The following is a 27,438-nucleotide window of genomic DNA, read 5'->3' as shown; positions in this document are numbered from 1 at the left end:
AAGAAAAATATTTAAACCCATAAAATAATTATTTAAGCTATAATTATTGATACAAATTTTGGTGGGGGGAAAAAGTCTAAATTTAGCCTTTAAAGCAAATGACTTACAAACTGTGCAATAAAAAATAAAATTTAGAAATCATATACACATAAGAGCTTTCATTACTTTTCTCTTACTTCAAGAATTAAATATAGATGTTCCTATAAAACAAAACAAAACAAAAATTAAGATATTTTAGCATTCGCTGTACGAATTTTCAAAACAAATTGCTACGTACTAGAAACCACTTTTACGATCAAAGCAAATGAACACAAAATCAGACACGCCTTTAAAAGCTTTTATTGGCAGATGATCTCATAAAAGATAACGATTCGAGACGAATAATTCTTAGTAAAATTTGTCTGAAAACTATATCAAAGTATGTGTTCGTGTGCGTCAGAGTTCTATAAGAGAAACCATTATACCTAAAGCTGCCAAATTTGGTATACACATACTCAAGAAGATGAGTATTTGTTATTTAATGCAATGTTTAAAAATTTTAATTGATTAATAATTAATTAAATTTTAACACATCTTTCACGTTTAAAAAAATGTTATTCAATATTTAAATTAAATTTAAAAAATATTTAAATTAATAAACATTAATTTAATTGCTTTCCCCTTTTTCCACTTTTTTTTTAAATTTACAATTTACCAAAAAAAGAAATGCAAATGCAATTGTTCTAAAGAAAAGCAAATTATTTTTATCCTTTTATGAAATATTTAACAGCATGATTTTCTTCCATTGTTGAAAGATAAGAAAGGAAAATTCTGTTAATTATCTCAAGAGTTTATATAAGCAATCAGACCGCGAAAGACAACTTGCAATTTCAAATAGATTATCCAGACACTTAAGTTTGTTTTTTACGATATTAAGGAACTTAACTTCTTTAAACTTTTTTTTTTCTTTTGTTGAGAGAATGGGGTCATCAAGCTGTACATAAGAGGTTTAAGTTAAATTAAAAACAATCAGTATTCTCGCGATCCAACAGGTTGTCAAAGGGGGCTAATAATAAATATAAAAAATTACGATAATTTTATATATATTAAAAAGAAAATTATCACAATTCTAGATGCTATAACAACAATAGCAAAAGCAGACAAAAAGTTTTTCTAAGTTTTAGGTAAACTGAAATCTCAATCATGTTTATAATGTATTTTAATTCTAATAAAATGCATATTTGGAATTTATTGTTTTTTTATGATATTCAGTGTTCCCTTATACTATTAGTTTCTCCTATTATTTTCTGCATCTTACTCTTTTAATTTTTTTATTTTGACATCCAGATTTTTGTTAAAAAATATTTCCACATTTGGATACACTGATAGAAGTTTTTAAAATCTATATTTATCATTTTCTATTCTTTTTTCTTTTAGCTTATCATGATATTTTTTTAGATTATTATGATATTTTTAGTGACTTAAAAAAACAGGCATAAAACACTAAGATTTATTTTAGAATCAAACGTTGTCACGTTGGTATATTTTTAACAACTCACAGTAACATCTATTATTTATTAAATGTGAACTTGTAAAGTATCTACATTTTGATTGGTCTTTCGGCAATAGCTATGGGGGATTTATTTTGGAATTATAGCTTATACCGTAAGCATCCTGTAAAAAATGATAGGAATTTTTCGATGAAATCCTATTTACAAAGAAATATTGTGTGTGTGTGCGTGTGCGTGCGCGGCCGGATAAAAGAAACTTTTGAAATTTAACTTCGATTTATTTCATCCCCGGAGGCATAATTTATACAAGAAACAAACGATGACAATAAGATGCATCAGTCTACATCGGGACACAAGAGTAAAAGAGATAAATTTTTCAGTGATTTTACTACGACATTCCGACACGTGTCGACATAGGAAAAGGAATCTTCTATGAAATTCTGACGCGTGTCGACATAGCAAAGGGAATCTTCTATGAGATTTTGACATGTGCCGACAAAGGAAAGGGAATCTGAGGTACATTTAACCCCTTCGTCGTCCGTCACGCGTCTGTCGCATTCAAGTGAAACTTCTGCAAGGCTACCGCAACGCGCTTCAAGCGTTCTTCTACATTTTAAAACTTTTTAACGTTTAAAACGCTTTGTAAATGTTTACTTTTTTTTTTAATTATTATTATTGTTTGTCCTAATGCGGCGAAAAACAGAGGAAAAACAGAAATTTTCGAGGACAGGAGAGGACAGCGAAAGGGTTAAAAGAAAATTGCAAGCATGAGGGATTTTTATCCCTTCGCTCAGAGCGTGAGAAAATACTTAAGTCAACAGTTGTATAGAGCGTGTGTGGAATTAATTAAGTGAAAAGGTGGGAAATAAAATATTTTAGAATGACGTTAATATGCGCTAAATTAAGATAAAAATTTGGAAATTAACTAGGATTTAAAATATCATATCATATTATATATATATATATATATATATATATATATATATATATATATATATATATATATATATATATATATATATATATATATATATATATATATATATATATATATATATATATATATATATATATATATAATTCTTAAATTATCATTCAAGCAATCCTAAAAGATTTAATACCGCCATATGATCTCCACCACCGCTTAAATGTGTAGCATGGACATCAGCCCCAGAAGAATCTGCCGCCATCTGATCCGAATGAAAGTTGTGTCCAGCATGCTGAGATTCCACAGGCGACCGGTGAAGGTGGTGTGCGTCATGTGACATCATAGTGGTCATTACTGCTTGTAGGATAGTAGCTGCTGTTGCGGTAGGGATGGTGCCCAGTACAGATTCGGTGGAGGTGGTCGTGTTTTCCATCATATGATGTGAATGGTCCATATGATGGTGATGATGTGAATGGTCACCCATGTTAAAGTTCTTTAAAACCTAAACCTGAAAAAGGAAGATAACATTAAAATTGGTATTATGAAATGTCTAGCTGTAATGATATTTAGTTTAAAGTTTAGTCCATTTAACTTAGTCCAATTTTGAAGATATATAAATGATATTTTAGTAATTATAAGTTACTTATGAACCCGCATAACTTTATTAGAGTTTGAAAAGTCTTATTTTGAAACATACACAAATGAAATTAAATGCGAAAAAAGTTTTACAATAAAATAAACCCATGCACGCGTTGTTGTTTTTTTAAAGAAGAAAGAAAAATTGGTTTTCACCTTTCAAAAAATATTCAAAAATTGCATCAAGAGTAAATGTAATCCTCAAGAATTTTACGGCTTAGTTTAGTTTTATTAACGTTCCCATTTTTAAAGAAACACTAGGGCTATTTTTGGTCGTAATTTTGAACTGCGGTCAGATGACGAGGACGATACCTGAGCTATAACCTCCCTCTCCAAACTTCCATGCCACACCAGCGGGAGGACGTTTGGCTCCGACAGATTTGACGTGTACCAGACCAGCTTCACGACGGTTCTTCGGTGGAATAGGGTCTCGAACCTGAAACCCTCCAGTTCCGAAACCGAAACCTCACCACCAGGCCACCGCGGCCCGAAGAATTTTAAAAGTTAATATATTAAAAATAATAAACAATTAATGATTCATTAAAATTTCGATTGCTAAAATTTCAGCTAGTAAATGCTTTTTATTTTAAAAGTATAACTTTGAAACATTTTTTTTTTTTTCTAGAAACTAAAGCTATATATTTTTTAAAAAAATAATTAAATAAGGCAACTAGTTTTGAGTACATGATTTACTTAAACAACTTTTTAAAAAATAAATTTTGATTATCACTGTCACTTTATTAATTTTCTGTTGAAGAAATTAAACAAACAAACAAACACTCTCAAGATTGAAATTGCGAGTTTCCAACACAATATTAAGACAAAGCCCGATGAAATGTACTTGGAATGATTAATATCTCAAAATCATTTTGAAACTTGAAAGAAAAAAAAAATTACAGCAACTAACAAAAATCTTATCATTTACAAAAGAGAAAAAACGCTGTTGACGAATATTGCAAAGAAGTTCATCATCTTCAACCAAAGAAAAACTCAGCAACCGAAGTATAAAATACAATTTTGCAACACTGGGAATTTCATTTCGAAACAAAGTGAAGTCATGTTTATATTTATAGAATAAACACACAAAAAAGGAATAAAATGAAATACTTCTTGACTGAAATAATGGCTTACCGTAGCAGTTTGTTTAAGTTATTCGTTCACATCAAGACTATATTTTCTTGGAACTCAAATTATGAATCTGATAATTCAGATTTCAAATGATACTGAGCAAAATATAAATATCTCGCTTTGTAAATTCAAATGTGTAGCCGATCTTGTAATACTAACCATAACTGACTATGATGACGTCAGAGAGAGGGCCTCTGGGCGGTGTCATGTACTTTGTCATGCTCTTACAAGTATCTTAAAATTATTCTATGTATATAAACTGTGAGAAATGTAACATGTAAATAAGCCACTGTTACACTAATTCGGACTTTTTACTTAATCCCTTAACGACCCCACAAATTTTATAATAATTGCTGTTTTGACTCTAATTGAGCATACTGGTAACTAAAAAATAAAAATTGAAAGCAATCACTCGGTAATTTTTACTTATATTTTACCTTTAATAATGTATTTACATTTGGTTCAAATAAAGGCTGCTAGAGAAGATGGATGAAAAATTGTCAAGATACGGTCTCTACATCAGTCTTCGATGCAAAATGGAAAGAAGTGAATAAAATTGAGCTCTGTATCACACATAAAAAAATTCTTAACATAAATTTTTTTTATCTTCACTTATGAAGAATAGAATAGACTACAAAAGCCATGACCCATATACCTGTAAAACACGATTCGTTTCTCAACTTGTTCATTGCAACGTATAATGAAACGTTCTGCATGAAAGACAAGAAGCATTATCTTTCAACAAACTGCGAGAAAGAAAAGCAGATTCAAAGCAGCATTTCTTTTTGCTGATCATTCAATTTATGTTGTGTTCTCGTTTTAATGCAAAATTATCAACACTGAAATGAATTCTCAACATCCTGCTTCAGTATATTTTACAGAAAAACTGTTCATTAAAGGAGTGGGGGAGATGATTCTTAGATGTATACAATACAACTGTTGTTAAAAGCAATTAAGCAGTAATTGATAATAGAATTGTAACATGGCTTAATTAAACAATTTATTTTGAATATGTATTGTATTAAAATGCAATAAAGTTTGAATAATTTTAAATTTACAGCATACTTAAAGTAATGCTAGACGTTTGAATATAAAATTTTATATCCCATATATAAAAGGGTATCGAAGCATAAAAGTGTTACATCAGCAGCTTTGTTCAGAAAATAACATTTCAAAAATAGGTTCTTTTTTATTTCAGTTTAAGACGATTTGTCATTCTGTGACTTAACTTTGCAAGGAATACCAAGTAAAATAGGAAATTAAAAATATAATCACAACCATAAATGATATCGTCCACCTTGATTAGGCATCCGATTCTGAATAATTGGGTTGCCATGGTTACAGTCATCAATCAAAAGCGAGAATGTCATATTTCATAATTTCATTTATTTTTATTAAACCAATTTCATAAATAGTGCCTGCAATCCTAGCTGGTATGAATACTATGCACAAGTCCCGCTTTGTGTTCGTATTAGCAGTAGATTTCCGGTAAGGCAAACGGGCTGAGAAGGGGTAACAGGCAGTTCATTTAAAAAATTGCTCTTAGTCAAGTTGAAAAATAAATTTGAAAAAATATAAATTCTATGAATTACAAAAACGCTAGGGTTAATAATACTTTGTCAAAAGTATTTACTAGGTTAATGTCTGTCTCACATTCATTTAATTACTATAATACTTTATAAATGAAATCATGTCCGTACATGAATGCCTTAGTAAATAAATAATTTTTTAAAGTTACTAAAATTTAAAAAAAAAATGCATTGAAATGTGTTACTAAATTGATTACATTAATAAATAAGGGACTTTATAATGCATACTGATTAGGGTCGCAAAATACCCAAATTCGCCACTGGTTCGTATCAAAATGGAAATGGCTGAAATAATTCAAATAATACCTTGTTTAATTCTCGAATCGCCATTGTTTTTCAGTGGCAAAACTTTTAATATCAAAGATTGGAAACAGAAAACCATATGTTGGTAGCTACTAGTGGTTCATAACCTATTCAAATTCTTCTGTAATATAATTAATTAGTTAAAAAAATATAATTACCCATTAATTGCATTTTTTTTATCAATAAAAGACGAATGTTCACTCCCAAGAGCTGTAAGTTCAGAGAATTTTGATAATATTTGCCATTTCTTATTTGTGTGACGTTGAAGTTCCGGATTATTTACATTACGATATGGAAAAGGAAATGAGGATAGCTGTATCCTATCCCGTTCAGTTCGATGATTTGATAAAATGAATAGTGAGCCACAAGTTCATCCATTCTGTTGATTATTGTTAAAATTTTCCCAATAAATTTTTATGCCATTTAAAATATTCTATTTATTTTGCAAAACTTCTATAAAAATTGATTATTTTACAAAATAAACAAAATGCTTCCTTTTCCTTTTAAAAAATTTGAATTCAGAAAGATATCTATAAGCGGAAAAAAACTGGAAACCACTAGCATTGAATATTTTTATTTCAGCAAATCGAAAGAGTAAACAATTACAGTTTCATACAAAATGCTTTCAAGTCAAAAGAGTACAAAAATAAATGAGAAAATACCCGAAAATAAAAATTATTTAAGACAATACAACAAAAACATTGGTGAAATGTTTATTCAAAACAGCAAAATTACGATATCGGAGAAAAAAAAATGTTTTAAAAAATTGTCAAAATAAAAGGAAAAGCCAAACCTTAAATAAATGCAAAAATTGTATTTGTTCAGAAAAATAAAACTAATTAAAAAAAAAAGAATGAAAATATTTTTGCCCGAATTTAAAAATTTAAGGAAAAACTAAATATTTTATTTTTATAACATCATGTCCATGATTCTCAAATTATCCTACATTAAGATAATTAAAATGACACGGTTGAAGTTTTGTTTATTGTGTGTATGAACTCCTCTAATGGAGACCTTTTTTTTAAAATAAAAATAGAATGTTATGAGCGAGAAAGTAAAATAATAATAATAATGATAATGATTAATACGTGATACAGCACCATCTCCATATCAGCATAACACAATAATTACATATAAAGAATTTAAAAACATTCGTCTTATTTAAAATACCATTTGGTCACAATAACTTAAATTAATCTGAAATTGAAAATATTTTCAATTCAAGTATTCAATTATACTGAAAATCAAGCAATTTTGTTTTCTTTTATATTCAAAATATAAACAGCAGTTTTATATCAAATAATAGGAAACATTCCACAGCCCAGCACAGCGTGGGACGGCCAGAAACAGAAAAAGTGGGTAGCCATTTTTTGAACAGGAAATTTTCGCTAATACAGATAAATGACCATTGAAATAACATTTCTTTTAGTTAAATGGACATCAGCAATGCAGAACAGGTTTTTTCCAAAGGAATGAGGTTACAAATTCTCCTTATTTTGTCTTTCCAGAATTTAATCTTCTTATCATAATGTATATGTAGTTTCGGATATGTAGACTTGAAGGGGGGGAGAATCTACTGATTTTTTTTTCTTCATGGAAATAGTAGTAGAATGAAATGAATAAGAAAAGTAGTTTAAAAGCATTCTTACATTTTTAAATATAATATGCATTCTTACATTTTTAAATGTAATATGCATTCTTACATTTTTAAATGTAATATGCATTCTTACATTTTTAAATGCAATATGCAGTCTTACATTTTTAAATGCAATATGCAGTCTTACATTTTTAAATGCAATATGCAGTCTTACATTTTTAAATGCAATATGCAGTCTTACATTTTTAAATGCAATATGCAGTCTTACATTTTTAAATGCAATATACATTCTTACATTTTTAAATGCAATATACATTCTTACATTTTTAAATGCAATATACATTCTTACATTTTTAAATGCAATATACATTCTTACATTTTTAAATGCAATAATTCATTCTTACATTTTTAAATGCAATATACATTCTTACATTTTTAAATGCAATAATTCATTCTTACATTTTTAAATGCAATAATTCATTCTTACATTTTTAAATGCAATATACATTCTTACATTTACTTACATTTTTAAATATAATATGCATTCTTACATCTTTCTTAAATGCATATTTAAGAAAAACCGTTTCATTTTGAAATCATGTTAAGCATTAGAGATTGAAAGAGAAATTATAAATTGCAATCCCTTGTTACTTTCAGATAAGATTTAGAGGAGAGAAAAAAAATTACTTCAATGCTACTTAGATTAATAATTACTAAATATATAAATAAAATAAAAAACTTTTTTTTTTTTTTACTTGATAGAAATTCCAACTTATGAACAAATTTTCTGCCAATTCTTCTCAAAAATATTATGAAGAATAAAGTTATAGAGAAGGTTTTAGCGATAATTAATTTAATTAACTTTTCATAAAATAAAAAGTATGTTTCCATTGAAAATGAGCAGAACAACATGGCGGCGTTGAAGGTGTCCTGGGAGATATTTAAATAAAATTTATTTTATCTTATTAATATTAAAAAACGTTTTTTCACTTCAAAATTATTCCGAAGTTACTTTAAAATTTAGGTTGCAAGTCGGATGCTTGCTTTTCATGGTCAATAAATATAAAAATTCAATGTTGAAAATGGAAGCTTTCATATTCCCTGTTTTAACATTTACTAAAAATGCAGACGCAATGTTTAATTAAATTTCATATCATTCTTTAAAAACTATTAAAACTCATAGGAAAAATTAGTTATCTATGGTTAAAAAAACGATAGACAGTTAAATTATAGAAACTGGGATATAAAAATTCTTTGATGTAATATATTTTCTCATTTCAATTAAAAATAAAATTTCTGACGATGCAAATATTTTGTGCACCATAATATTTATAAGTCAAAGAATTTTTTACATCATGAAAAGAATTTATTACACACAATTTTACAATTTACATTGTTTACATTATATATGACACTTGTTTACAGATGCATTCCGTCGAGTTTTTTATTAAATATATATTTATTCTCTCGCATGCGAAATTTGCAAAACAAACTTCAATAGTTAATTTAATAACTGATAACTTTAACCTTTACTATAAAGATTTATTATATTCTTATGTTCTAAATATTAAATTTTGTTCACAAATATTGAAGCATAAACAAGTTTTGAATGAAAAATTTGGGACAATTAATTATATTGTTAATTTTACATTAATAAAAAAAAGTTTAATTTGGCAAGACTTTTAAGTATATCAGTTAATAACTTATAAAATAACTAGCTACTTTTAGCAAACAGATTACAGATATTGCGAAATAAAAGCAGAAAATAAAAGGACTATTATTTCGAAACTAAAGTAAAAAAAGAAAAAAAAGAGTAATTTTTATGTATTTATTTAAACACTGGCAAGAGCAGACGATTAAAATTGAGAGTGAAATTAGTTTAAATTTCATTTTAAAGTAAAAACATTTTACAAATCGAACATCAAATTAAATTTTAAAAATACATTTTTTAAAAAAATAAACAGAAATTAAAGTTTTTCTTTCACTAAAAATGTAACCTTTTTTTGGGGGGAAATAATAGTTTTGGAAGATATAATCATCAATTTCCATAATTAAACCCACAGCGATTACTCATTTGGCAGTGGTTGAATTGGGGATAAAAGTACCAAAATACCAACGAAATAATAATCCACAAGCAATAATTTCCGATATACAAATTACATTCACAACGGGTTATATCCCAAGTATTCTAATTGTTGCAACTGTTATGAGCAATTGTTATGTAAACTGTACGTGACTTGCTTCCAAAGTGGACCATTCACTAATAATGAAAACAGCACAACTGGTATGCAACGTGAAAGTTATACTGGTCACGTTCACGGAAATGATGCGAGTTATATGAGTTTAAAGGGTGACAGTGAACGTGTTAATGATAACGATCCTACTGGCTAAAGATAAATTCTTTAACAACCACTTTCATTATTAGTTGTGATAACCGGAAGGATTGATAGTTTCGTTGTTTATTCAGTAAAATTTTCCTTGTAAAGTAGTTTTACGCACTGACTGAATATCGAAGCAACATATCACTGAAATCTAATGATCAAATGAAATAAAACAGCTAGTTAAAACAGCAGGAGTGATCGCCCCAAAACTTAATCGTATACTCTCTAATAAAAGTGTTATCCTAGAGAACGCCTTGCATGGCATTGGCGTACAACAGTTAAGAAATATCAAGCTTTGGTGTGAAATTAGCATTTTTACTGAATCTACCGAGTGATCCTTGCGTTTTTTAGGGACTAATCTCCGGCATGTGATCAATAGAATCCGAAAATCCAATTTGTATTTTAGACACGTTTTTTTCAACCGATTTAAACAAAAATTTCACACAAAACTACATCTGTAGTCCCAAAATCCTATACCAAATTTCAAACACTTAAGTCATTGAATTTTTGAATTATCACGTTTGCAAGTTTCTGAAAGTACAGACCGACAGACAGTCAACTTAATTTGATAAGTGTCTACAGTATAGATGTTAAATTTGTGTACCGAATTTTATCTATCTAGCTCTCTTCGGTTTGTAATCACCGTGTTCATTTATATTCGAACAGCCGGCTTTCCTCTGAACACATTTTACTCAAAATTTTATAGAAACCTGCAAATTCGGTATAAAGACAGTATACCAAATTTCAACCATCTAGATCAAAGCGTTTTTGAGTTAACTTCGACAAAGACAGACGGACATTTTTTTTAAAATGTGTTTTTCAAATTCAAGGAGATCCAAAACGAAGATGCGTCAAAATCTCGATTTCGAATTTTTTGACGATTATTTTCTCTGTACTACGTATAAGGGAAAGTAAAAAAACATTGAAATCGATCGAAAGTTAAATAACCATGTACTTTTAAGAACATTAAACATTTATTAATAAAGAAGAAAATTAATCCAAATAGTTGTCATATGAATGTTTTGTTAAAGAAAAGATGTAGACTAGTGTGTTATACCTTATTGCCCGTAATTTTGAATCATGTTCAGACGAAAGCTGCCATGTAAGCCAAACTCTCATTTTTTTAAAAATTTCCACGCCATACGAAACACGAATTATTTTGTTTGGATAACAAATTACATTACGTGAAGCTATCGGAATAATAATTTTACCATTTGATTTCTTTTTTCCTTTTTTTTCTTTTTAAAATGATTATTTAAATGCAGACATAAATGAATTATTTTTCATTCTTAGTCAACATTATTAATCGCTAAAATGTGCGATAACGAATTAATTAACATGCCATTCAAAAAATACATTTCAAGCATTTTAAAACCTTACAGAGTTTCATTGGAGAATTTCTTAGTTCTGATTTTATTCATTGTGCCAATAAATTATATAAATATTCAAGATTCAAAAATTCCAAACAACTAAATTTCACTTCAACGTCTAAACTCCATATTTGCAATTTCAAAATCATAAAAGTTGGATTTATAGCTTTGTCAGTTGCTTAATAAAGTGGAATGTAGAAATATCAATATGGCGTAACCATTCAAATGTAAACCTCACAAATGTAAAGACATTTAATATTTTTGAACGAACAAAATTTTTTACAGAAATTTAAAAATGAAAAATTGCCATTTTCAAAGCATTTTCTGAGTATAATAATAATAAAAAAAGTACTTTTAATAGAGATTAATATTTAAAAACAAAAGATAATTTTAATGGAAAAATGTAAAACATAGAAAATTTAATTTTATCTCAACCAATTTGAATGTTTCTCTGTAAAAACATTTCGTCTTTAAATGACAAGATTTTAAAAAATTGTCGAATTTTTTTGGCAATTTGATAGTAGCCTATCATATTAAAAAATAATGCACTTTTAATAGCTCAACATTTAACGGAAACCGCTTTAAATATTATTCATTTAAAATTTAATATACACATTTGTTAAAAAAATTTTAAAGAAGGAAAAGATTTGAAAAATATAATGCAGGAATATAAAATAGCATGATTAATAAGTTATAACACACAAGAAATACAACGGGAAATTAAGATAAAACTGTTACCTAAACCTTTATTACGTAGACGCTCATTATTAATGCAGTAGATTTAGTTTAAGTTGACTTTGAAAAACTGGCGACATGACAAGTTGTAGAAAAGCTGCACGCACGGAAAGTTAACGATCGGGAACGGCAGTTATAGTTTCAAAAAGAAGCAGAAACAGGATACGGGATTTAAATGAGGCTGCTTTGCATCCTTTTAGATATATATGACTGCGTGAACGTTCTGTTCTTCGATGTTTTCTTTAAAAAAGACGATTCCGTGAAAAAATTCGATTCTATCGATTTGACATCTTTTAGTAGACACAATTTGAGTTTCCGATTCTGTATTAAACGAAATCAGAGGACAGATCAGATTGTGTGTTTTTCTGTTGCCTAATTTATACTCGAATTTGCCTCCTCGTATTAAAAACTACAGCTAATAAAAAACTGTCCTACTACTACAGCTGTCCTAACATTAACGTAAGATTTGAAGTGGCAATTCTATTAAAAATAACATTTGATAGCTGATAGTTTAAGGTTAGTAAAAATGAAACGTTACAAAATAGAACAATGAATTTTCATCGTTGAACAATATTTCAAAAAGAATGAAAGCCTGGCAGACACAGTTCAAAAATTTGGTAATTGGCCCCATGGATCATGTGATTTAACACCATTGGATTTCTTTTTGTGAGGTTATTTAAAGTCAAATGTCTGTGTCAATAGGCCCACAAGCACGCGTGCATTGAAGGAGGAAGTTCAACGCTGCATCAACTAAATACAGCCACATTTATGCAAAATGGTCACGGAAAATTTCGGAAAAGAGTGCGTATGTGCCAGCAAAGCCGCAGAGGCCATTTGCCCTATGTGTTATTTCATACATAACCCTATCCTGTGTACTTTATAATTCAATAAAAATATAAGAATTTTTAAAAAAAACCTGTGTTTTTTATTTTATTTTTATTAATCTTGTGTTAACACGTTGTTCTATCTGTAACGTTCCATTTTTACTAACCCTGAACTATCAGTTGTTAAATGGTTTTTTTTAAATAGGGTTGCCAACACTTTACTGCAACTTCGCTGATTTCTTTAGTGAATTAGAAGTTAGCCTTTTTATAAGTGTAATAATTTGTCTGGATCACCTTGTATTAACTGGCCTGACAGGACACTTTAAGTAGTTACATATATAAAACCACATACATTTTTTACTCATCCATTCGATGTACTGATATTGCTCGGTAATACACTGAACTTCGTGGATTTCTCCTCGGACTAGTTTCGGGTAAATTTTCTGTGGTTCATCACACAAGTGTATATTCAAATCAGATTTCAAAATCAGTAATTTATTCACTTGTATTTTTCTACTTTTATTTTATTAGTTTACTTGTAATTTATAACTTGTTTCAATTATTTTTAAGTTTTTTTTTTCTGTATTATGTTTGGATTTTTCATTCCCTACCGTATTTTTTTCTACCATTGTTCACGCTTTCTGAGGACAATTCTAGAAACTTTAGAGAGGTTGTAGGTGCAACTTTTTACTTCCCCTTCCCTAGCATAAACATGCATATATATATTATTTTTAATAACTTAATATTAGAATCAGTTACGGTTTCTTCAAACATAGTAACAGTTCATTGATTAAAATTACAGCTATCAGTTTGTAAATAATAAAACCTTGATTTTGGTTATATAATTGAGTATGTTCTTTAAGTTTTTGCCTTTTTTATTTGCAACAAAATAATGAAATTTTCACGAACATTATGACGTCTCATCCATCTTTCACTCATAAGTAACATTTTCTTTGCTATTCGTATTTTGAATTTAGAAATGTAGTAATAATATCCATTGCATTTATTTTACGTCAAGATCTATCTGAAAGGGAAATAAATGTCATTAAAATAAAAAATAAAAGTACACAATTTGGTTTTCAGAAAGAAATCACTTGTCAAAACATTCTTCGAATTCACACATGTCGAAACTTTTACTTCCAAATTTGCAGATTTGTTGGAATTTTTATATCATATTATAAAAGGTATTAAATAATTGCAAAGAATGGAAGTATGAAATTTAGCATAAGAAAAAATAAACTGAAAAATAAATTTTATAAAACTGTGTTTCAATAGTAATTTTTTAATCTAAATTTTTTTAAACTTGAAATTTATAATTATTAATTTAGAAATGTCAGATATATTTTAATAAATTAAAATAATAAGCAACAACAAATAATTAAGCAAACAAGCAGTTGAACAAGCACTTGTTAAATTAAATTAGTAGATAATTTATACGGGAAAAAAATCTTAAATTTAGCACAATAAACAAAAATATAAAAAAAAGGGCAGGGTTTTTTTTTTATATACAAATATGAATTTTAAAATATATCAACAAAAAACAGGAAATCAAATAAAACACAGAAGTGAATTTTTACTATCATTTATTTCTAAAAGCAAGATAAGGGAAGAGAAACTTCTGTTTTGAAAACAAGCACTTTCATTTAATATAAATGCATAAAAATAACGATTGATACGGTACATTTCTATTGGAAATTATATATGTTTATAGGAAACACATTATTAATATAAACTAAATATAGAAAATATTTGCTTACTGCTTCAATTAATTTCAAGGTTGATTATTTAGATTTTAAAAAGAAAATATTTATTCCAACATCCGAATGCACTCTAAGCTTCATTTTTGAACGATCACAAATGAGCGCTCTTCCTCGTTAACGTTCCAAAATAGCAGTTATTTGCTTACTGTCATAGAAAAGAAGGAAATATTTTAAATTGCAGGAAATCGTTTGCATAATGTATCTCTTTTTTTTTTTTAAATAATGACTTTCCAAAAGCAAGAATTTTTTCAAAATTTTAAAATTAATATACTTGCAACAATTTTAGTTGTTGCAGACTTTTAATTTTACCTTTATATTTCTTAAAACATTTTAAATTGTTGTCATGAATTTTTAGATAGAAGATAATTGTTCACAAAGTTCGAATAGTTCGCATAAAATACATTGTTTCAAATAAAATGCAATGCTGACAAATTTTGTTAATAAAAACTAACAGCCAGAAATCGTTTGCATAATGGATCTCTTTCTAAAAAATTAATGACTCCAAAAGTATGAATCCTTTCAAAATTTTAAAATTAAATTATTTAGCAACAATTTCAATTATTACATATTTTTAGATTTCATATTTCTGTTCTTTAAATATTTTAAGTTTTTGTTATAGATTTTTATGCGAAAGACAATGGTTTATTCACAAAGTTCGAATAATTAGCATAAAATGCATTGTTCCAAATAAAATGCAGTGGTGAGAAATCTTTTTTTAAAAAAAACAAAAACAAAAAAACTGCCAGTCTATTAATAAAAATAATTTTTTATCTAAATAACAAATCATTATCAGTAATTTATGCAATACGGAAGCAACAGGTGAATAAGAAATATGAAACAGGTGAAAGAAATAGCAATAGGTCAAAGAAAGAGATATTTAACACCATTTCTCATATATCCAGAAGGTATCGTTACTAAACGTATGACACATTTTTCCTTCGCGTGTTATATAATCAAGCATAAAAAAGAGAGCGTTTAAAAAGAGAAACAATTCGGAGTAGCATATAAGCACTTGTCATCATTAAATGCTTATTATAATGATTATTCTCAATTTTTTTCTGGATTTAATCTATGACGATTATCATAATATGCTTGGGTAATTGGGAATTAGTTTACATAGCTTAGGGACATAGTAACAGCAAGATTAATCATATCATTCTAAATTGTTGTATCGTAATCCAATATGCTATTAATGAATTAAAGTATACTCATGCTATTTAGGTTTATTCAACGGAAAATAATCATAGTAATTTTAAATTTAAAAACAGAAAATTTTGAGTTCAATGAAATATTTGTAAAGAGCATCATCTGATTATAATGTGAATTGTTGATCTAGGTTATATATATTCCGGTTAATGTAATTAATCCGTTATTATTAATAATAATGGTAGAAATGATTAATAAATTTATCACACTGACCGGTATTTATTAATAATTGCCTGTTATTATTAATAATTAACAATAATAGTTTAAAAGTATTATAAAAATAGTATATTTTCTAAAGCCACATCTGCTTGAAATCTACATCCGAAATTCAAAATTTCGAATTGTCAGATAATTCTATTGTACATATTTCTTATAATTCAGATTTTTTTAATACATGCAGATTTAATCACAAATTTATGCAATTTATTAAGTATGCATTAACTACGGATTGTTATGAATTTTTTTTTATAATTCTAATATTTAATTATAAAATCAAAAAAAAACACTCATTTATTCGATTGTCATTACACTGGGTTTAAGTATATTATAAGTGCTCTTCTTAAATGCGTAATATGAAAATGAACCTTTTCAAGTATTAGATCATTTTAGCAGCAAAAGTGGCAGGAAACGAAGGAAATGAGTTTACATTAAGACAATATACAAAGTCGAGCGATACAATGAGGAAAATTATGCTTTTTTTTACTATTATATTTTAGGTTGAGAATCATGGAACAATAGATCTTTTGTAAAGTAATAAAATATAATTTTGTTTTAAAAAAAACGTAAATCTCGCGAAATGAAAATATCTAACTTCAGTTATATTTTACGCAAAAAAAAAAAAAAAAAAAAAAAAAAATCAAGGCCAATTGGCAGCGATTGGGGAAAAACGTGAATCAAATGTGTACTTTTCGACGAATTTAGCAGCTTTATTCGTGAAAATGGCGCTCAACAATGTCAATGACCTTTATAAATTTTAAAAAATGGTATTCTCAAAAAGCACGATTTAACTATAAAAAAAGAATGTCAAAGAACACACGAAACCATATGTTTGAGATTCAAGAGCGGCATTTTTTTATTTATTTATTTTCAGAACAGCAGCTGAATGACGAAACGAGGTGAAACGTTTTTCCAGCATTAAAGTTCCATGCATGTTATTCCGTACTTGTACTCAAGAGTGAACGGAAAGAAGAAAAATTTGAATACTGCATTTCGCTTATCGTTCAGGTTTTAGAAGGTCGCTTTTAAATCTTATGAGATCAGCAAAAAGTATATGTTAATTCCGATTTTATAATAGTATTTAAAATGAGAAAATAATATGATATGAATCTCATAGTGAAATCTTTTTGTGCTAAAATTCTATTTCTAATGAAAGAAAAATTGTAATATTTAAAAAAAATTCTGTGTTGATACTTAAGTAAATGAAAAAAAAAAATTTCTAAATTAATAGTTCTTCATATATACTGATCAAAGATATCATCAACTTAAATTATTTGTTTGCTGCTCCCCATACTCACGGGTTTTGTATTTGTTACAGAAATAAATATTCTATAAACCAAAAAAAAATCACTTCTATATTTAAAATATTAATATGTTAATCAAGAGCATGATTTCAATGGATATATAAACACTTTACTGAGAAATACAAAATGCGATGCATCTTGCAAGGTATTGCATTCAACTATTGTAAAATGTTTAATAAAGTTTATTCCAATTTTGATATATTCTGACAAAATACCAATGATTTTGTGTCAATCAACTTATTATCAAAAAACAAAGAAACACAATAATCGCAAGCGCGTATTCCTATATTATAAATGGCTTATCTTCTTATATTTAGATTTTATTATTAACCAGTTATTAAACGCTTGTAAATTATGTTTTTTCGGAAAATAGTAGTATAAAGACAATCTTTGATTTTTAAGAAATGTATAAGATAAAAAAAGTACCGATAGATTTAAATAGACCACTAAACATTACCTATAAAATTAATTCACTGCTCTCAAACAGAAAAAGCTAATTCAAAAAATATTAAAAGTCTCATGATTTTATGCCCTTTAATATAAATAAACTTAATCATTATACTTAACCCCATAAAATTATGTAATTAAATTCCTTATTATAGATCGCATCGTTTTTTAGATAGTTATTGTTATTTCCATCAATATAAGAATGAAATATATTTAAGTGTATCCAAGTAATTTTCATCTACTAAATTAATTTTCAATCAATTTTAAATACAGATGTAAAACTCAAAAATTCTGTAATTCGTTGCATGATTTAGGCATATCCTTTCAGTACACAAAGTTTCTATAAATGCTACATTCACAAAGGATTAAAATGGTTTGATTTCTATAATTTAGAAGCTTCTTAATTTGTATTTTACGTTACTAATATATTTATAACAATACTAAAAATATGGAGGGCATGAAGACAAAAATACAAACTATAATTGGTACTCTCTCAATTTAACATGCTAAATAAAAGCAAGGCATATTCGGTAATTTTTTAATGCACACAAGATGATAGCACTTTAAATGTCATCTTAAGTACCGCAGTTTGGGAAGTAATAAAAGGAATGGAATATTAAAAGTTCTCAATGAATAATAGATTAAAACTCGCACTTTGCATTCGAAAGACGCACTTCTAGACGACGATACTACATTCAAATCAAGGATAACCAGTTATAATGGATCAAGTTCACCTTGTTTAACACTCATAAGGGATGACAACAAGTTTATAAACGGTTTTTAAATAATTAAAACAGTTTACAGCTATTCAAAATTATGATTTCCACCAGAATATGCATTATCGTATTTAAATAATAAACAAAAAAATAATTCTTCTTAAATTTTCAGACATCTTAATAATTTTAAAGTAAAAAAATTATCTTTGAAAAACATTATATTCAAAGCAGGAACATCACATGGTATCAATCATTTCTGCAAAGAATCTTAGAATTTTGCATATTTTGTTCGAGATCTGGATAATGTTTTTTTACAATTGAAAGAAAAGTATTCTAAACAAAACAAAACAACAACAAAAAAAATACAAAAACAATTCTTTTTTGACAATCCACTGAAAAAAAATTATGAAATTTATAACAATTAGTATTTTTTACTTCCCTTCCTCCCCCCCCCCTCTTTAATTTTACAATATCGGCCATATTAAATAAAGAATCATTGTAGATATATTCTCTGGCCTCTTCAAAGTAGAGTGAAAAAAAGTTTTCAATTCTATGATGAAGAAACATATCAATTAATAAGAAATCACAAAAATATCATGTATATGTATTTTATATTTTATGTTAAAATATTTAAAAGTTTTAGAACCTTCGGAGACAAAATGAAAATTCAACACATTCAATTAACAATCAATGTTTTTAAAGATGGATCTCAATTAGCATTCAAGGCATAAAGTAAAATTTATATCTTCCAATCTAAGCACAAAAAGCTGATTTAAAATTGAAATAAATTAATGCAATAAAACGTTATAGTTGAAGTGAGTTCATCGCTAAACTGAACAAAGTACATCGCTGAACTGATGTTTTGCCAGTTGATTCAGGCAGGCATGCTAAAATTTCATTTTCGTTATTTCACCACCTCGACAAAATAATATTATTGTCAAAACGCACAATGTAATCATGTCTATAAATAATATCAAAAAGTCCTTAAGACTAAAATTAAAAATAAACATTAAATCGGAGGGATACTTCTTTATCCATCTGGAGAAGCAAAAAAGAAAAAGAAAGAAGAAAAAAACCTTAGAAAACAAACAAAACAACAAAAACCTTTGTGCAACATGAATAAACTACATAAACACCTTCAAAATTTCAATATTCTGAAATGATGAGAACTTTACTAAATAATAAAACACAGTTTAACGATAAGCTAAATTCATTTTTTTTACAAGTTTTTAAACATTTATTAGTATATTGATAAATTTTTTAACCTATTTTTTCACCTTTTCTAGTCATTAATTTATCATTCTTTTTAATAAATATTATGTAATTTTGAAATCAATTTCCACCCCAAATTCATTACAAATTAGCTCTACTCGTATGGAATCAAAACGAAAATAAATTATTCGATTAAGTGATATTTAAGTTATTAAAATACTTATCGGGAATACACAATAAAAAAATTATCATTGAATAGACAAATGTTCATAATTTCAAAACCCTAGCTCATCGGGAATTAAGTGAAAATCGACTATAAAAATACCATCTTCACAAACAGAGCATGTCAATTTAAATAAAAGTATTTAAAAGAAATGTAATCATTAATTAACTAATAATTTAAATAATACAAAAAAATTGATGAGAGATCACAATAGTTTTTATATTCATGTTTTTTCATATCGTAGCAAAATGGAGTGCAAAACAAAACAAAAGCAAAGGAAACAGCCTACTTTCAACTGCCCACTACACTGTTATATGAGCTGACATATTTCCAATCGAATACTGTCCAATGAAGTGTGGACAGACGTTGATCCAGATTTCAAGTTTGATGCAGGCGAGAGATATTTCTTTATTAATCTTTTTTTCTTTTCTTGCCTAATTGTGTTTTTTCTAACACTCTCACTTCTTTCCTTTGGGGTTTTCATGCATTCAACATCGCACGTAGAGTCATTCAACTCTCAAACAATGTTTTGATTTACTTGCTCCACTGGTTATGTGGCACTTTGGGCGTAATTATCCGAGAAATGAGTGCCCAGCACGGATAGGAAGGTTTCTTGAGGAAAAAAAAAAAAAAAAAACACGAGATGGCCTTCCTTGATGAGAAAAGGGTAATTTCTAATCTACATCTAAACGAAGGTAAAACCTAAATTTACATTTTTCCCAGGAAGTTATCTTTAAAGCCGAGGAAAAACAGTTAGAAACTACATAGTTTCCGCAGCATTTATTTTATACACGTCAATTTCGTTTATAAATTCATAAATCAATATGCATTTTAAATCATTTGATAATAAGTGCTTTCAATTTCTAGTTAAACAATAAAAGATTTTTTTTATCTTTCAAATTTAATTTATACTTTCTTTTCCGCATTAAATTTATACTTCTACCCATCTTTTTTTCTGTAGATAAAATAAATTTCAGACGATTATTATGCATTGACTATTTATTCTTTTAAACAAGAATGACGACTATTTAGTTGAATGACTCGGGTAAATCATCTGCTAGAATAAAATTCGTGGCTAACTAATCACACAAAGAAGAACAGCTGAAAGTTTCATTTTTAACAAAAAAAAAATATATATTCTTTTAAATATTTCGAAATCTACGAATGTTACTTTAGCTCAGTAAAGGAAAAAATTAATAAATTTTTGGAGCTTGCTTGGAGTGTCCTTAATGTTTTAAAATTTCAAATTATTAATAGAAGTTAGTTTGCAAAATCTACTGCAAAAAATTGGTCGAAAATTAATCAGAGATTATGCAAAATTATTAAAATTAATACGATTTCATATGTCAATTAAATCAATTTGTTATTTATACAATAAAAAAGCTGACAGGGCATTTTGAGGTTATAATGATAACCACCAACAGTAAATGAAATAGCTCAGTTTCGAATTTACGGCAAGTAATGAATTTAGAACAGGAAATAAAAACAAACGAATGATCAAAACAATATTTTTGTTGATATATTGTCAACTGGCAACAGTAAAAGAAAAAAGATTTAAAACATGATTGACTGCAGCACTATACATAATTTATGGAATTCAACAGATCAAGATCTTCTCACATTTTTCATTCCAGGTTCATATGGTTCTACTAAATTCTATATATTAATCTTACGGATATGAAAAAATAGTTCAGGCGGATTCTTCAATAGAAATTATTTTGATATGAAATATATTGCAATTTTCCAAATAATATATTAAATTAATTTTGTTCCTCAATAAGTAATACATCGTATGATTTATTCAACTACACAAGGCTTGCCAAATATTTATACAGAGACAGGGTAGTTGAATATTGCTTTCCGTTTACAAAGGAAAAGAATTCAGCAAAAACATCGAGATATTGCTGAATTCTTTTGCTGCTGAATCTCCACTTTTAAACTTCCCTGAATTCAAAATAAACAAATAAATTATTTCTGGAATTGTTTTGCTTGTTGTGAACAAGATAATTTAAAAACCAGATAACTAGATGAATGAAATTTGGCATACGACTTTTGCATCAAGACAACTAACTGCTTTGTATCAAATTTTGAACAAACCGATTAAAGAAAAGAGGTACTATTCCAAACTATATGGCAAAAAGAATTCAAAATTCTCTATACTGAACCTTAAGAAATATATGAGAGAAGTACAGCGTCAAATTAATGGAATTGGTTACAATTAACATTGACGCATTTCCATTAGAGTAGAAATTTTTGCATCTGTATTGAAATCTCAGTGAAACGAAGTCTCGAACTAACTAGGTATTAATTGATATTAATAAATAAACAAAGGAAGAACAGCGCCAAATATAATAGAATTGGTTCCATTACTATAGACGCTGACGCGTTTCGTTAGAGTAAGAATATGCCCAACTGTATTGAAATCTCCATGGAACAAGTTTAAGTCTAGAACTAACTAAGCATAATAGACCCGTTACAAATCTTGACCACAGATATATTTCAAAATAAAATAATGAGATCAAGGTTGATAACGAGATGCAGCGACACAATTGTAGAACGAAAGATTTCTTAAGGTTCAATAAACGTTCTTTTTGTGCTAAACGAAAAAAAACAAAAAAAGTTTTACAGACTGACTGCCAAAGTATAGTTAAGGTATGACCTAATATCCAATATTCCTCAGGAGCTTAAAAAGTTTCAGACATCCAAATCAGTTGTTAATTTTCCATTAAAACCGACCACATTTTGATGACAGTAAAACAGAACTTCTAATGAAATGTGTAAAGAGGTAAAATTTTTCATTTTTTATCAATGTAGTAACAATTATTAAAATAGAAAGCCATTAAAAACTTACAATTACAATTTAGACTTATTTTTTAAAGTGAATTCACATAATGTATTATATATTAAAAAATACTCTAAAATCATACTGCTCTTGTTTGTAAAAAAAAAAATATGATAAAATAAATAAAGAAAGAACAAAGCCTTTAAGACTTCTCTCGGTATTTTTAACCCCCCACCCAAAAAAAAAAATTAAAAAATGCATTTTTATAGCGGAGAAAAAAAAAACCTTTTTAAAGCACATTTTCAGGCAAAAAATTATTTTTAAAAATCCAGATATTTAATCTAGAAACATTTCAAAAAATCTCCGTAACTAGGTAATTAGAATTTATTGTGAATTTCGATAAAAAAAAAACCATTAACAAATTTATTAAGTAAAAAAGTAAATATTTTAAGCACTTAACAGCTTTTTAATTTATTCATGCAATGAAATTAATTTTTAATATTAATAATTTTATACATTAAATTTATTAGAATTCTTTTCACATTGAACACAAAAGAATCAAACAGCGACATTTAGTGGAAAATAAAATTTATCGAAGCATTTGTTTCATATTTGAAAATCGTAAAACTTAAAACACATTTTAGAGATATTGAAATACACGATATTGGATTACAAAGATATTATTAGATTTCTGATTACAAAAAATTGTAATGAAAAACTTGTAATTTGCATATGATTGTTCCGATATACTGTAAAGACGCTAAATTTTTTGAAAATAAAACCACATACGTCAGCAAATTACACCATGAATATCATAGATAACTAAAAACATGTTAACAAGATATTCCAATTCTCAATACGTATTGTTCAACATTTAGGCTGTCACGCGACATACAGAATCTTAACTCTGATTGTATCAATATCTCCAATTAGCGTTGTAAACACTGTTCTTTATATAGCCCAAAATTGACAATGAACATTAATAGCTGATTTGAACTAACGGAACTAAAGAATGCAATGAATTTTATTTTCTTTGTTGACACCATTTTGATAGCAAATGAATGCAAAATCCTATTTCTCCATTAATTGTGCTATCTATTAAGGGAAAAAAATAAATAAAAAATAAAGACTACAACTATTTTATAGTAACATTTTTACCGTATTAAAAATAAGAATCTTTTAATAATAATAATAATAATAATATATGTAATCAGGGAAAATGTATTTTTAAAAGAGATATTAAATATAAAATGTCAATTATAATAAGCAAAACCAAATTAATAAAATATCATACATACATACTTTTTTCGCTTCAGCATTTAGATTTACACGGCAATACTCAAATTAATAGACTACATTATCAAGTCGGAACCTTTAGTACATTACCATTTCAATGCCTTTTGCATTTATTTTCCAACAAAAAATTGCATTTGAAATACAAAATTTTGCATTCTTGCAAAACAAGTTTAATAAGAAAAGAAAAATAAATAAATCTTTCTTGGTTCTAAATTGCAGTGGAGAGAGAAAATCCAGCAATTGGCGCGGAAATGACGACGCCGAAAAACTAAGAGAAAAAGCTAACTGCACGTGCACGAAATTTCACAGTTGGAATTATGAAACCTGCCGACAAGTTACACAATTATTACAGCAATGTAAAGGGAGGGATTATAGTCCGCTTATGCAAAACGAACACGTCATGGAATATCAAAGCTTATTTATCGTTCTATCTCGCAATTCGATTGATTTTTTTTAACCAAATACTTATATGAAAATAAATCCGGTATAAAGATATATAATTTTGTAAATGTTAAAGGATTTAACAAATCGTGGGATAATAATTAATTAATGAAAAATTTTATTTATGTGTAATAAACAAAAATTCTTTTATCAAATAAAATACCTTTTCATAAAGGTCCTATTTGATAAAAAAAAAACTTTTGTTTATTACACACTAGCCGCCTTTGGCGACCAGCCGGTTCGCCAATCTTAATTTTCGTTAAAATTTTAATAATTAAATATTTTATGCAATTTCTACTTTAATAGCTTCTTCATCAAAATATTTTAAAGCTTCAAATTTTGATTATCATATAATTCATTCATAATATTATAAAGGCCTTCAGTCATAACGTAATATGTATCTCTCTCATTTTCTGTTAGCACCCGTAGAATTTATGCTTTAAATTAAAGTGGAAAGAATTTATCTTCAATTAATATAATAATATTTTTTACTGAAACAAAGCATTTTTTTATAATCTGATTACTGAAAATAGAGTCACTCAGCGTTTAAACTTTATGGGCACTAAAGAATATCTTTTTTAATTTATGTAATATCTCAAAAGTTGGTCAACAAAATTTTCTTAGATTCATTATGAGCAGATCGATTAATTAACAATGTTTAAATTTAAATGCATCAAATACTAAGAAAATAAAACGAATCGTTTAAAATAAACGGTTGAAAACAGGTTTTAAAAAAACTACTTAAAAAACGATGTACTTAAAACTATAAGCATATACAAAAAATATATAACTAACATAAATACAATTTACTTACAAAAGCATGCTACTAACCCAAAAATAATTTAAATCATTCATTGATAACGTTGTCATGGCAACAATCAGAACAGAATGCGCATGCGTGAATTTTCTTCGCTGGTTACGTAACGCAAATACGTGATTTTTTCTACGCCAGTTGGGGTAACGCTATGCGGATTAGAAATTTTTAATTTCCTTTATTCTGTTTTATTTTAATTCAAAAGTACTTCAGAATGAATCTGAAAGATTGATTCATTAACAATGTTTAATTTTAAATGCACCAAACATTAAGAAAATAAACAGAACCGATTGAAATAATCCGCCGAAAAATTTTAACCCTAGCCTCATTACTGTTGGGAGAAAAAAAACCTGAAGCCTTTCTCGTTTGGCGCTGGGGATAATGGAAGATTTTTTTGGCGGAAAAGTTGGCGGTGGGGAAAATGGAAGATTTTTTTTGGCGGGAAAGTTAGTTTTTAATTAATAATTAAAATTCTAATTAAAAATTCGAAAAAAGAAACCCCAGGTGCACATTCCCAACCTCCAAGGTATACATGTATCAAATTTGGTAGCTGTATGTCAAACGGTCTGGCCAGTAGAGCGCCAACACATACACACACACACACACATTGAGCTTTATTATAAGTATAGATAAATAAAATTTTTCATTGATTAATTATTATCCCGGGATTTGTTAATTAAGTTCTTTAACATTTACAAAATATAAAAAGGTCTTTCATCCGTTTACCAACATGTTTAAATTGAATAGCTTTAATTTTTTAATTGATTTTCCCCCCATTTTCTTATTGCATTCTACAGTTACTTCATATCAGCGCATTTGCAACTAGATTGCTCGCCAGCAGGAGTAAGCACATTACATAAGTGTTGTAAATGATATGATGTTATTGTTTCAAAATTCCCTTGCATTACTTGATAAAATAATATCATATAGTATTCATTAAAAAAACACTATTTACAGAATCGCATACTTTACCTATATATTTCACGATGCTATCAATAACTGGAATTTTAAACAAAACATTATTGCCACATATAAAAATTTTATTTTCGGTGCTTATTTTGAAAAATCAAGATCATGTCCTTCAAAAAAAGAATCGGAAAGCCTTTACAACCTACATAGAAAATAACAGACATAGATTAGGTTCTTCTTTTTCAAATCCGATTAAAGATCTTTATTTATTCCCCTGTCTTACATTTTTATTTTTATAAGTGCTACATTTATATTAACGGTGATATTCTTTCTTCGCAAGACTTCATTTCACAGACTTTTTCTTTATACCAATACCTGTGTGGCGTCACAGTCATATGACAAGCATGACTGCATATCATGCAACATCTTGTTACACGTCATTATCAATGCATTTGGTATAATGGCCGTTTCTCTTCAACAAGATGAGCAATTGATTTCAAAATCAAATCGGCGCGGTTCACTTGGCATATGTCAATGTCAACTTGAATTTCCACCATTGCCAAAATGTATAATAAATTACATTTTTCACCGAAAACAAATTTAAAATGAAATAATGATGAATATAAATAATAAAATGAAATACTGACATATAATCCTTTATACAGCCTTAGTTTATTGTTTATGAAATTCGTCACGTGATCTTCAAAACGAGAGGAAGGTCATTATCACCTTTTCAAAAACTTAAAATATAAGTTAATCAAAAACTAAACAAGTTTTTGATGTTTTTCGGTTATATCTTTAGAAATTATAATCTTACAAAAGAGTTTTTACACTATTTCAAAACTCAAAAAATTACCTTGTTTAATTCTATAATATTTTTCTCCATTTTGATATAATTTTTTAAAATTTTATTCGATGTACAATCTGTAACAATGCTTTTCTTGTTAAGGTGAAATTCAAAGTAATTTCATTGCTTCCGGCAAATAATTTAATCAGGTACACTTGCCAGTTTTAAAATTTAACGAACAAAAAAAAGCAATTTTATTTCTTACAGCCGAATCATGAGATTTAATTTATAATATATGCACCTTTTTTTTCTCGAGGTATACACACTTTATTTGCACGCGCTAT

At 27.5% G+C, this 27,438-nt stretch overlaps 1 protein-coding gene across 3 annotated transcripts in view; it reads right to left on the bottom strand.

The window, feature by feature from the left end:
* Positions 1-27,438, bottom strand: part of LOC129988822 (high affinity copper uptake protein 1-like) — a 43,526-nt gene that overhangs the window by 7,300 nt on the left and 8,788 nt on the right. For 2 of the 3 annotated variants that reach the window (XM_056097091.1, XM_056097092.1), the window contains exon 2: positions 2,612-2,926. In XM_056097091.1, coding sequence (XP_055953066.1) covers positions 2,612-2,902 — 291 coding nt within the window. In that variant the 5' untranslated portion in view covers positions 2,903-2,926. Of the gene's footprint in view, positions 1-2,611; positions 2,927-24,149; positions 24,339-27,438 lie in introns of those variants that run through there. The other variant, XM_056097093.1, reaches the window with a different exon arrangement.

This window comes from Argiope bruennichi, chromosome 10 (genome assembly GCF_947563725.1).
Source record: "Argiope bruennichi chromosome 10, qqArgBrue1.1, whole genome shotgun sequence".
In the NCBI taxonomy this organism is placed as follows: Eukaryota; Metazoa; Arthropoda; class Arachnida; order Araneae; family Araneidae; genus Argiope; species Argiope bruennichi.
Note: the sequence above shows the minus strand (reverse complement) of the source record. Positions and strands in the feature narration are given on the sequence as shown.